The sequence below is a fragment of the Mauremys reevesii genome, linkage group 4 (assembly GCF_016161935.1).
Source record: "Mauremys reevesii isolate NIE-2019 linkage group 4, ASM1616193v1, whole genome shotgun sequence".
Classification (NCBI taxonomy): domain Eukaryota; kingdom Metazoa; phylum Chordata; order Testudines; family Geoemydidae; genus Mauremys; species Mauremys reevesii.
In genome coordinates, this window is record NC_052626.1 from 142,863,995 (window position 1) to 142,876,933 (window position 12,939).

The 12,939-nt window shown below is 44.3% G+C and overlaps 1 protein-coding gene across 13 annotated transcripts in view; it reads left to right on the forward strand.

Moving 5' to 3' along the window:
• Positions 1 to 12,939, forward strand: part of LOC120405177 (sodium/hydrogen exchanger 10-like) — a 195,040-nt gene that overhangs the window by 134,848 nt on the left and 47,253 nt on the right. For 12 of the 13 annotated variants that reach the window (XM_039538539.1, XM_039538536.1, XM_039538534.1 and 9 more), the window contains 2 exons: positions 1,715 to 1,863; positions 8,857 to 8,982. In XM_039538539.1, the coding sequence (XP_039394473.1) occupies positions 1,715 to 1,863; positions 8,857 to 8,982 (275 nt within the window). The remainder of the gene's footprint in view (positions 1 to 1,714; positions 1,864 to 8,856; positions 8,983 to 12,939) is intronic. The other variant, XM_039538544.1, reaches the window with a different exon arrangement.

Here is a 12,939-nt window from a genome sequence, read left to right on the forward strand (position 1 = left end):
TGAAGTGAGGTTCTTTTTAAACTAGGTGCCCTGATTAGCCTGCCTGTCCAAACTGATTCTAGCAGCTTCTTAATTGGCTCCAGATGTCCTAATTAGCTTGCATGCCATAATTGGTTCCAGCAACTTCTTGATTGTTCTGGAACAGCCCATTATCTTACTCAGGGAAAGGGGATCTGCTTAATCTGGAGCTAATATATCTACCTTCTATCGCTCTCCTGTAGTCATCTGGCCTGACCCTATTACAACTGTCATCATCAGGAGGGTGCAAGCTGCTCATTGGGAAGGGTGTTCTGTACACTGCAGCCCAGGTTGGCTGGGGTTGGTTAACTTCAGCTGAGCCTCCCTTTCTTGCCAGCCTGGGTTTGAGTCAACAGGTGAGTGAAAGGGAGAGCCCAGAATCGGGGGAAGAGGGCATTCCCCTGACCTGAGCGCAGCACTGCAGGGAACCAAGAAAGTAGATTTAAAAACAAAAATCCACTAGCTGGACCGCTTCCCCACGTTTCCAGGGTTTCATTTCTGATAACAGCTGGGCATCTAAGCCCAAGCCAAGCCAGGTGAAGGGGAGTAAAGGGGAACCAAAATCAAGCTAGCTCCACCTTTGATATCTGTAGTAAGGGCTTCATCCCTGGAGGCCCGATGCCCCCTGCTATGGCCCTGTCTCATCCCACTCCACCTTCCATCCCTGCAGCTCTTCTTGCTAGCTAACCTGCCTCCCAAGGGTACCAATTAGGTAGGGCAGGGGGACTACAGCCCCCTCTGAGTTTCATACAGGAGGTAGGCTCCCAGGTAGAGCTCTTAACTGCTCAGCATAAGTGCTGCACCTCTGATACTTAACATTGATGGACTCACTGGCTGACTATCGGTGGTTAGCGATCGATTTATCAGGGATCGATATATCATGTCTCGTCTAGACGCAATATATCGATCCCTGAACGTGCTCCCGTCGACTCCGGAACTCCACCAGGGTGAGCAGCGGTAGCGGAGTCGACGGGGGGAACTGCGGCCATCGATCTTGCGCCGTGAAGATGGGAGGTAAGTCGAAATAAGATACGTCGACTTCATCTACACTATTCCCGTAGCTGAAGTTGCGTATCTTACATCGACCACCCCCCTCCCTTCCCCCCCGTGTAGACCAGGCCCAAGAGTTACTTGCTTGTAGATGTCAGATGTTAGATGTTTCATGTTGCTGACAAAAATCCCAACGCAACAATAGTAAAAAATCACAAAACTAGCACAAAGTTGGAATTGAAATCATGGGAGAACACCAGTTGTGCATGCATGCATGCATACATACATACAGTCATGTAACATAGAGGAACAGTTCCCCATTTTTCAACAGTTCCTGTTCTACAGGCATATGCTTATACTTCCCTTTTATATTTTGTTACTTAGAGCAAAAAGTATTTTTCTGCCAAAATTATAATTTTGGAGTTTGATTTTCATATATAAACTCGTCTGCCTCAAACATAGATGGGGAGGGAGGATGTCATAGTCTGTTTTTTTGTATCCTTCTTCACGGTAAGAGCAGATTTATAACTTTAGGTGAAGGATTTTTTTCTATATAAGTAACTAGGAAATGACTATGACAAATGGAATTACACCAAGTAATTTTCCTTTTATTGATTTGTCAAGCATATTTAGTATTTCCCCTCAATGTGTTACCATTGAAAGCATATTTAAGTAGAAAACTTGGAACATTTCATATTTATTTTAGGTTTAATGCAGCGTGATAATCCAGATATTGTTACTGCTGTGAAAACCAAACAGGTAGTCCAAACTGTGCTAAACGCAGCTACAGAAACTCTTAAAGTATTGATATCAAGTGGAATTGTTGATAAAAATGAAGAAGCAAAATTACAAAAGGTAATAAAAGCATTTCAGAGTGTTCATGTATATATTAACTGCTGAATGTATGCCTTTCCATCATGCCACCATTGTAAGTGCATTGTCAGTAATTTGCCTGAGACCTCCACCTCCAAGGCTTTTAGTGTGACACCTCTCAGAAGCACAAAATTGGTCTGTTTGGGTGTTGTTTTTTGGTCTAAATAACATGTTTAAAAGAGCTTTTAATGTGGAAATGACAAATATCTAAACATAATCATCCAGCAGGATTCTTGCACTTGGGTCTCTGCCTCCTTGTCCGAGTCTGGTAGAACTCCCCACAGTTCAAAGAATATTTTATTCCTGACATCAGTATTGGTAGGGTAAATGTGAACCAGTGCTCCCTACTGGCCATTGCGTGTCATGCCACATATAGTAGAAATAATTCCAGTAATTTCCTCCTTGGTCACGGTGAGGGAAGGAGCTCTTGAATTTCTGTGACTTTAACATTGTGTCAGCTCTTCATATATCCTTGCTTTATTTTCCCCATTGTCTGGTTGGTTCTGTGGTTGTTTAAACAGTAAGCCCTCCGTCTTCAGTGCTTCAATACAATTTTTATTTCAGGCTACTGCATTGTATTTGTCCAGCACCTTCTGTCCAGAAAATTCTGACCTGAGCACCAGCCTGTCTTTGAAAGGTTTTTTTTGGCACTGCTTGTTTTGCTGTTCACTAAGATCCAGGCCTTCTTCCCTAAATTAGTAGGGAGTTCCAGACACTTGCATGAGACTGCATGAGAATCTGAGCAAAGAAGGCTGCAACTAGAACTCAGAAAAATAAGAAGAAATATCTGCTGCTGAGGTACTCCAGGACAGGAACTCTGTAAGAGGCAACCCTATCTTCTTTGAGTGATGGTCCCTATGTTTATTCTACATGTGGGTACGCGTGCATGCCATGCACCTGAGTTCAGAAGTTTTTCCAAGCAGCATCTGTTGACCCACACATTCACAGTGTGTCTCCTCATGCTCCCAACCAAGTATATAAGGCGTGGTGCAGATTGATACCAGTCCAGTTTTGTCTTACTGCTGCATGGTCTGAGTCGGAATCCCTATTCCTTCTTTTCCATCAGTGACACACATCAATGGTGCCTCTTGGTGAAGAGAAGCATCTCCAAATCCTTCCCACCCAGAACTAGAGAGGCCCTTGAGCTCCAACTCTGCAAGTTCCTGATGGAAGAGGCAATGAGGCTCTGGAAGCACTCTGATCCTGGCCAGGGACAGTCCCGCTGTATAGTGGCCTCTTCCAACTGGTAGTGCCCTTCCCAGCACGAGCCATGGTGTTACCCAGGGTTTTCAGAACCCAAAGCTGTGGTAACTTAACTGTTTCACTTCACGTGGTGTCAGGAATAAATCAATGGGGACACAATGCTTCTAGCTGATAAAAGATTGATAGAAATAAGCATGCTCTCATCCAAAATTACTCTTTATTAGATTTAAGCACACACAAACATAAGCAATAGGTTTAGAACATCCAAAATAATTACCTAAAATCTGAGATGGTATGAGTAATTAGCAGCAGGTCAGCAATTGCCCGTCTTTTCCCTGCCAGGGAGTATGCTGTCTGGAAAAAGTCATTCAGGATAGCTTCAGAGAACTGTTCCAAAGTATCCTCTATTATCTTGTCTTTTTATAACTAATTTTTACAAAACACATAGCTCATAGTGACCCCTACTGGGTCATCACGTCTCCTAACTTCAATAAGTTCAACATTAGCCATCTTAGCCATAATAAGCTTTTATATCAAAGGTGCCCAAACTCTAGGTCTCCATCCACTTATTTTCTTTTGGTCTCATAATTTGTTGACTCTTTTCTCCCCTTCTCCCATTCTGATTAGCAGAAACTGCAAGCCTGCTGCTAGTATTTGACCTTGCCTCCAAAAGCCCTGCTTGTCCAAATTATCCATTAACTATGTGATGATTTATTTTATTAATTAATAGTAGCTCAATGCACACAATATGGCTGCAATTAGCTTGATCAAATTTTGGGGTAACACTCCCCTCAATTCCGGGGTAACACTGGTACCAAAGCCCAAGGGCATGCCACACCACGAGAGTAAGAAACACTCTCATCAGCATAAGAGCAGATCTCCACAGCAGACTGCTTATAAGAGAGACTTTTCCTCTCTGAACCGTGCCATGTTAGATGAAATGTCATGCATGGACCCTGGAGGGTAAGGCAAAGAAATAGTAGGATCCGTTGGTACTGCCAGTGACTTGATACCAGGACACTTGGAGTGCCTGGCTACAAGTGTGGCTCCAGGTGCTCCATCAGTGCTGCCTCACCGGTATGCTCTGACTGCTGAACCGGTATGCTCTGACTGCTGAACCGGGACCTTCTGGAGTCTCAATGGGCACCCCACAAGCCCCAGGATGTACATAGAAGTTCATAACACTGGAGGAGGTGTTCCTGCCGTACCTACATGTCTGCTCCTCTCGGGCCTGTCCATTCTTTGGGTCGTCCCTGTACCTGAGGATGAATCATTGCTCCTGCTGCAGCAGAAGGCCCTTCCCCATCCATCAGACCAGTGACCTCTGGTAGCAATGGTCCCACCATTTCTGATGAAACCATCATCTGACTCAGAGGAGTCCCAGGACATAGCCCCAGCAAATATTGCCACGCAGGAGCCCAGACTAGCAGCCGAGGCACCCTTATCTGCCCAGCTATGACCCCCCTGGTACCACTTTTCCTGGTTTCCATCCTCTACCTTGCATAGAAGCCTCAGGAACTATTCCAGGGATAGATGCATGGGAACGATGAGGTTCCCAGTAGCGTGGTTCCCTGTGGTGTGGTCTCAAGCTCTATACATCTCTGTGCCTGTGTGGCCTTATTGGGGACCTCAGTCATCGCAAAGGAGACAAGATTGCCCACACATGCCTAAAACTCCTTCAGCCATGGCTACAGCTACACAGGTGGCAACTAAATGTCTACCAGCTCAGGTCTCCCCCAGTCATGAGGAAGAGGAAACAGCACTTCTCCGAGTAGCACCTGCAGAATCAGCCATCTTATCACTTTCGGATGAGGCGGTGGTGCCTCCCATGGCCCCACAATTGAATGTTTTAAAGGATTTTTAAGACCTCCTGAAAAAAATAGCAGCAACTTGTGGATTTTTGCAGTCTACTTCTCTTGGTAGGTAGCCTATCTAGAGTCTGCCTCCAGTCTACCTCTAGATAGGCTAAGCTTGCCTATAAGTGATGGATCTGTTCCAATTGCTATGAGAGACTCCAGTTACAAGTATATCCATGCCTAGAAAGGTGGGCAGAAAATACCAAGTTCCACCCAGAAGTGAGACAGAAGAGAACACCACCAAAAGAAAAGAAGCTGAAGAGATGAGATTTATTCTGCAGAAAACATTATTTTTCTGCAAGCCTCCAATTTCTGCTAGCTAATTAGCAACCTCTGATGGCAAGATGTAATTTCCATATCTTTGAATAACTCTTGGTCTTCAATGACAAGTTGCTGTCAGACTCCTGCGAGGAGTTCTCATCCTTGGGTTGCTGCAGGCATTTGTTAGCTAAAACTGGCCTGCAAGCTGAATTAGATTCAGCAGATACTGCCTCTTGTTCCCTGGTCGTGGCTTTGGTGATGTGCAGGTTATCATGGCTACAAGGATCCAGCTTCTCCAGAGAAGTCCTCATGAGTTAAGGCACCCTATGTAGGCCCAAGAGGAGTTCCAGGAACTGTCCTTACAACAAGGTGGATATCTCTGCCAGTTGTAGTGACAAACCTGCCTCTCAACTTGCTCTTGGACTTCTGACCCATGGCTGTGACTACTGGTTCCTGACTCTGGCTCTGATCTTCAGTGCTATTCCTGGCTTCTGACCATCACTCTCTGACCACTAGGCATGACAGTCACTGCTCCAACCAGTAGGTCTGACCACTCAAGCCCCGGTCATGACACCCAACATCCTGAGGTTCTCAGCTTCCTAACCCAGGGCTCTACCTCTGGTGACAGACCTATTATCATCTGTCAAGGAGAAGATCCTACACCCACCCCTGAATTCCCTTCATCGCACAGCCTGGCTTTTGGATGGATGTTGAGTGTAAAATGACTCTGTTCCTCTCCTGTTCAAGACCACCTAGCTAACAGCATAGGCGCCAACTTCATGGGTGCTTCAGGGCTGGAGCACTCACGGGAAAAAATTGGTGGGTGCTCTGCACCCACTGGCAGCCAAGCTCCCCGCCCCACCCGCCTCATCTCACCTCCGCCTCCTGCCCTGAGCACGCCGTGTCCCCACTTCTCCTCCCAGCACTTGCTGCTGCAAAAAACATTGTGTAACAAGCTCTGGGAGGGAAGGAGAGATGGGGGGAGGAGTGGGAATGTGGCGCACTCAGGGGAGGAGGTGGGGAAGAGGCGGGCCCGGCGTAGGGTTTTGGGGAAGGGGTTGGAATAGAGGCAGGGAGGGGGTGGAGTTGGGGCATGGACTCTGGGGAAGGGTTTGGTATGGAGGTGGGGCAGGAGTGGAGTCGGGGCGGGGCTGGGGGCAGAGGTCAGTTGAGCACCCACTGTCGCCAGCAGAAGTCGGCACCTACGGTTAATAGTGGGAAGGACTCTGAAACAACCTTACCAGGCAAAAGGGACAAGGTTTTCTCACTAGTGTCATCAGAAATCCCTGAACCCTCAGGAAGTCTCAATACTGACAATTCTAGACTACTTGTTAGAACTGAAACCCTCTATCTTATCACTGAGCTAAGTAAAAGTAAACATCACAGAAAACTCAGCACGTCAACTATGCATAGAGGGTCAATAGCTTTTCTCACCCAACAGTCATAACATGTCTAAAGGGCCTAATAAGAGTGTTTCCATTTATCAAGGACCCTATCCCTCCATGCAATCTCAACCTGGTTCTCTCAGTGCTCATGGGCCATAGCTTTGAACTGATGGCTAAGAATTCTTTTCCATACTTGTCACTGAAAACATCATTCTCGGTAGCAATTATCTTAGCAAGGAGGGTAAGAGAGATGTAAGCACTGATGGCTGATCCTCCCTGTACATTTTTCTACCCAGATGATATTGTTAAGAACATACCTCAAGTTTTTATCAAAGGTCAAGGAATTCCAGCTGAATCAGCAAATCCACTTACCCGTGTTCTTCCGTAGATCTCACTCTAATAAAACAGAGGCAGCTTTTCACACTTTGGATGTCAGAAGAACTCTGGCATTCTACCTCCAAAGAACAAAGCTCCAGATCTTCACCAAAACTCTTTGAGTGCATCTACATTGCATTGTAAACCCGGGTCTGCCAGACCCAAGCTTGTGGACTCAGTATTTCCAAGCCTGCATTTGAGCATCCACTCTATATTGTAAACCTAGGTTTACAGTTGCTGGACCTGGGTCTCAGCTGTATGCATACTGCATTACACAACTACCTGACTTGAGTCTGCAGCTTGAGCTGTATCCACACTGAAAAATGACAAGGCTTTCACCTGAGTCAGAGAGGGATTAGGCTCTGATGCAGTCCCCTAATAGATTTGCTGACCCAAATCTGATGGGTTTTTGTGTGGATGGAAAGAGGGCTTGGGCTCAAACAGTGTAAACATATCGTTTGTGGCTATTGTAGAGAGGATGAAAGGCAAAGCCATATCCTCCCAACATTTATTGAATTAAATCAGACTGTGTGAAGACTTGCTATGAGACTACAAAGGACTCATCTACTGTCATTAAAGCTGATTCTATTGAGAGCTCAAGCAGCCTCCATAGCTGCACTAAATAATGTATCTATCCCAGTTATATGGAAGACAGTGACCTGGAGATCTATCCATACATCCACTAAGCACTGTGTGCTTACCAAAGCCTCCAGGTCAGATGCCACATTTGGCGAGGCTGTGCTCCGGTCATTAATTTTTAACTCCAAGCTCCCATCTCCAATGTACTGGTCAACTACTTAGGAGTCACCAACACTGGAATGTTCATCTGGAGAATCATTCAAAGGAGAATGAGAAATTATTTACCTTGTACAGTAATTGTAATTCTTTGAGACGTGTTGTCCAAATGCACACTCCGTGACCTGCCCTCCATCCCTTCTGCCTCAGAGTTCTCTGGGGAGGAAAACAAACAAACCTGGGATTCTGTGTTTGAGAGGAAATTGAAGACAGTTGGCTCACTCTCCTCTTTTATGCACTTGCTGAGGAGCACAAAAAGCTGCAGGGCCCTTGCATACCAAACAGACATTTCTGGCCAAAAGACTCCAAACCTTTTCAGAACTGGTGCCCTACTTTGGCCCGGGTGGTTAACAAAAGACGGTTACTCACCTTTCAGAGTAGCAGCCATGTTAGTCTGCATCCACAAAAAGAACAGGAGTACTTGTGGCACCTTAGAGACTAACATGCTAAAATAAATTTGTTAGTCTCTAAGGTGCCACAAGTACTCCTGTTCTTTTTACTCACCTTTGTAACTGTTGTTCTTCGAGATGTGTTGCTCATATCCATTCCAAACCTGCCGTCCTTCCCTTCTGTCGGAGTAGCCGGCAAGAAGGAACTGAAGGGCTGTTGGTTCGGCAGGGGTATATATTCGGCGCCATGGTGGCGCCACTCTAGGGGGCAACCCAGCCGACGTACCGAGTGTTGCTAGGGTAAAAATCTTCCGACAAGCGTGCACGCAGCGCGCGCACACCTAATTGGAATGGATATGAGCAACACATCTTGAAGAACAACAGTTACAAAGCTGAGTAACCGTCTTTTGTTAACCACCCAGGCCAAAGTAGGGCACCAGTTCTGAAAAGACATAATTCAGTGGGACTACTCATAGTGTGGAAAGTTAAGCATGTGTGGAAATCTTTCTAGTTTTGGGGTCTAAGTATTGGTATGATAATAAAAGCTATTTAAGAAAGGGCAGAATAACATGGAGGCTTATACGGGGGGGGGGAAATGTTTCCGAATGAAGAGGTTCAGTAAAGAATAATCTGCGCTTAAAGAGTTTATCTTCAGAACAAAGAGAAATTAATGCATGTAGATTACGTGTGGGTTCTTTTTCCCCTGTTTAGATGATTCTGCAAAAAAAAACAAACCTTGGCACTCTTCCATCTACTATTGCACCACCTACTGCAGAGGAACTTTTACACAGTATCAGTTGGTTAGAAAATGAAAAGAAGCAAATTGAGTTCATCCAGGTAATGTTTAGCTTGCTGACATGGTTCCAGATCCTTTATAATGTTCTGTTTTCAAAAGGCAAATATTATGGAGGTGCTTATATTGACTGTATAGTTATGGCTGTCTTGAGTTCGGTACTTAAAGAAGGGATTCAACCTCTGTTATGTACAAAGGATGCAGCATATCCTCCCCAAATTTACCACACTTATTCTTTGAATATTAAATTAATTTTATGATAATTTACAAGTAAATCTCTTAATTAGTTTGATTTAAAACATAATTTTAAAATAGGCCCTTTTAAGAAATTTAGCATTTGTGAGACCTTTCTTTGGGCCCAAATGATATTAATAATGGAATAAAACAGACTCTTTGAACTTTTCTTATATTTAATGCCATTGCAATGTCATGTATATCTAAAGAAATTAGGTTCTAATTAAGCTAAATTATTAATAATCAGTCTATTGAATTGTTATGATTATAGACAGCGCCAGCTCAATAGTTCAGCTCATTCTTACATGGAGACATTGGGACATCAGAGATAACCAATCATAGACTATCAGGCTTGGAAGGAACCTCAGGAGGTCATCTAGTCCAACCCCCTGCTCAAAGCAGGACCAATCCCCAACTAAATCATCCCAGCCAGGGCTTTGTCAAACCCGACCTTAAAAACCTCTAAGGAAGGAGATTCCACCACCTCGCTAGGTAACCCATTCCAGTCCTTCACCACCCTCCCAGTGAAAAAGTTTTTCCTAATATCCAACCTAAACTTCCCCCACTGCAACTTGAGACCATTACTCCTTGTTCTGTCATCTGGTACCACTGAGAACAGTCTAGATCCATCCTCTTTGGAACCCCCTTTCAGGTAGTTGAAAGCAGTTATCAAATCCCCCCTCATTCTTCTCTTTTGCAGACTAAACAATCCCATTTCTCTCAGCCTCTCCTCATAAGTCCTGTGCTCCAGCCCCTTAATCATTTTTGTTGCTCTCCACTGGACTCTTTCCAATTTTTCCACATTCTTCTTGTAGTGTGGGGCCCAAACCTGGATACAGTACTCCAGATGAGGCCACACCAATGTCGAATAGAGGGGATTGATTATGTCCCTCGATCTGCTGGCAATGCCCCTACTTATACAGCCCAAAATGCCATTAGCCTTCTTGGCAACCAGGTTCCACTGTTGACTCATATCCAGCTTCTCATCCACTGTAATCCCTAGGTCTTTTTCTGCAGAACTGCTACCTAGCCATTAGATCCATAATCTGTTGAAGTGCATGGGATTCTTCTGTCCTAAGTGCAGGACTCTGCACTTGTCCTTGTTAAACCTCATCAGATTTATTTTGGCCCAATCCTCTAATTTGTCTAGGTCCCTTTGAGGCCTCATAACACTCCCTCTTTGGCCAATTCGCATGCTGCAGTTCTATTGGTTGAAATGAGTCAGTGGCATGAGAAGAACTATGTACTTGTGTCAGGAGATCTCACTAGTAGATGACGTGGCAACTATATTGTCTCCTGCTGTCACTGTTCTTAAAAGTTCCATAGTCAAATATTAGTTCCTTTGTTTTAGCCTCTGTTGGGAAAGTTGAACACCTTCCGTGGTACATGGGGACATCATATGGGGCATATGGATGGCTCCTCCCATGCCTAGCACATCACCACTTACCCCTCCAATTTGACATACATCCCTGCTGACCTTTCCCAGCCCCTTCACATCCCTTCTCACTGCCTCTCCAAAGATATGGCTGCTTCCCTTTTCCTTTGGCTCCACATGGTGCTCTTTTCTGGTACTGGTGGTGTCAAAGGCGGATGTTAGGGAAACTGGTGCTATGTAATAATATTAGGTGAAGGTTTGGCATAGGGAGAGCCAATATCTCTACTTTGTAAGGAGTGAACCTGCACTCCTGCCTCAGTTTAAGTGTAAAAAAAAATTACAAAAATGTTCTTTGAGTGTCTTCTGCATATTCCCACTCTTTGAACTTGCACTAACAAGTGCAGCAGCATACTTTAGAACTATCAGATCAAAGAGGCTTAACTGACAAGACCTCTTGTAATAGAAGGACATGAAGTCCATTTTGTCTCTTTTTGTGGGCCTGAGGTGTGAATTCTACAGGTAGCACAATGTGCCGGATATGACAGGTTTGGTCACAGAAACCCCATTGGGACTGCCACCTGATGTGCTGAGACTACCTCTGGGTCCGTTTTCTCTGGCAGCTTGGGACTTCAGTACCCTGTCTTGTTGAGCCAGACACGCTAGCCTGCTACAAACACAGACCCAGGTCTGAACCACATCCCTCAAAAGCTGCAGACGTAACTGAAGACGGCCTGTCTCTAGCACCCAGATACCCAGTTCCCAATGAGATCCAAAACCCAAATAAATCAGTTTTTACTCTGTATAAAGCTTATACAGGGTAAATTCATAAATTGTTCGCCCTCTATAACACTGATAGAGAGATATGCACAGCTGTTTTCTCCCCCAGGTATTAATTACTTGTTCTGGGGTAATTAATAAGCAAAAAGTGATTTTATTAAATATAAAAAGTAAGATTTAAGTGGTTCCAAGTAATAACAGACAGAACAAAGTAAATTACGAAGCAAAATAAAACTAAAACACGCAAGTCTAAACCTAATACAGTAGGAAACTAAATGCAGGTAAATCTCACCTTCAGAGATGATCCAATAAGCTTCTTTCACAGACTAGACTCCTTCCTAGTCTGGATCCAGCAGTCACTCACACACCCGTAGTTACTATCCTTTGTTCCAGTTTCTTTCAAGCATCTCTTTGGTGTGGAGAGGCTATCGTTTGAGCCAGCTGGGCCTTTTATATTCTCTCTCAAGTGGGCGGAAACCCCTTTGTTCTCTTGTGAAAAATCACAACAACAAGATGGAGTCTGTAGCCACCTGGGCAAGTCACATGTCTGTGGATGATTCAGCTTTTTGCAGGCCGATGCCATTGTTCACATGTTAGTTTGAACATTCCCAGGAAAGCTCAGATGTGGATTGGTGTCTCCCAAAGTCCATTGTCAGTTAAGTGTTTCTTGATTGGACACTTACTGAGAATAGGCTTTTCTCAAGAAGCTGACCAAATGCTTCACTGAGGCTACTTAGAATCAAACAAGTACATAGCCAATATTCATAACTTCAAATACAAAAATGATACACACATACAGACAGTATAATCATAACCAGCAAACTACAACCTTTCCATAGTCACCCCACTTGGCCTCCTCTGTACAAGAACTGTTGCAACCATAGGACCCTGGTTGCAACAATGATCTATACAGTCACTGTTTATGTCAATAACTACACACCGGAGATTGATTCCTCCCCTAAGCACTTCAGACAATGAATATATGCATTAGATGGCAGGAAGACTTCTAGGATATCTGTAGAGGTTCATTTTCTTTCACTGCTGTGGTTGGAAGAAACTGAGGTGACAATAGGCATCAAGCCCTTTTTACATCCACACTAACTCTCATATGTCCTACTTTGCTTCACCTTTTCTTGGGAAAATTTTTCAAACATGAATGCATGGAACTTGCACCACCAGTCTATTGTATTTGCACATATAAATGAGAACTAACTTTATAAAATAGGTAGTTGTATGTTCAACTGCCTGTTATTATGGCAATTATCCAGTCTATCCAAATTGCAGGAAATTGTGGTGCGCTTGCATTTTTCCAGGCACACTTACTGCATGTATGTTTCAAAATGTGATCTCTCAAATCAGTCTTGTAGGCAGGTATATTCAATACATTGTAATGAAGATTCAAACTTTTCAAACTGATGCTATAGAAAAAGAAACTATTATAGCCTGCCCTCAGCGGTGCATAGGAGAAATAATTATTGTTCTTAGAGTGATTGGCCACATGGACTCCACTCTTGGTACTCATACACCCCCATCTGCAAAATCAGATTATTTTGGCCAGTAGTGTCCATTGGGGCTCCGATTGCATCCTAAGTGCCTTTGTAACCAAGGACGTAAA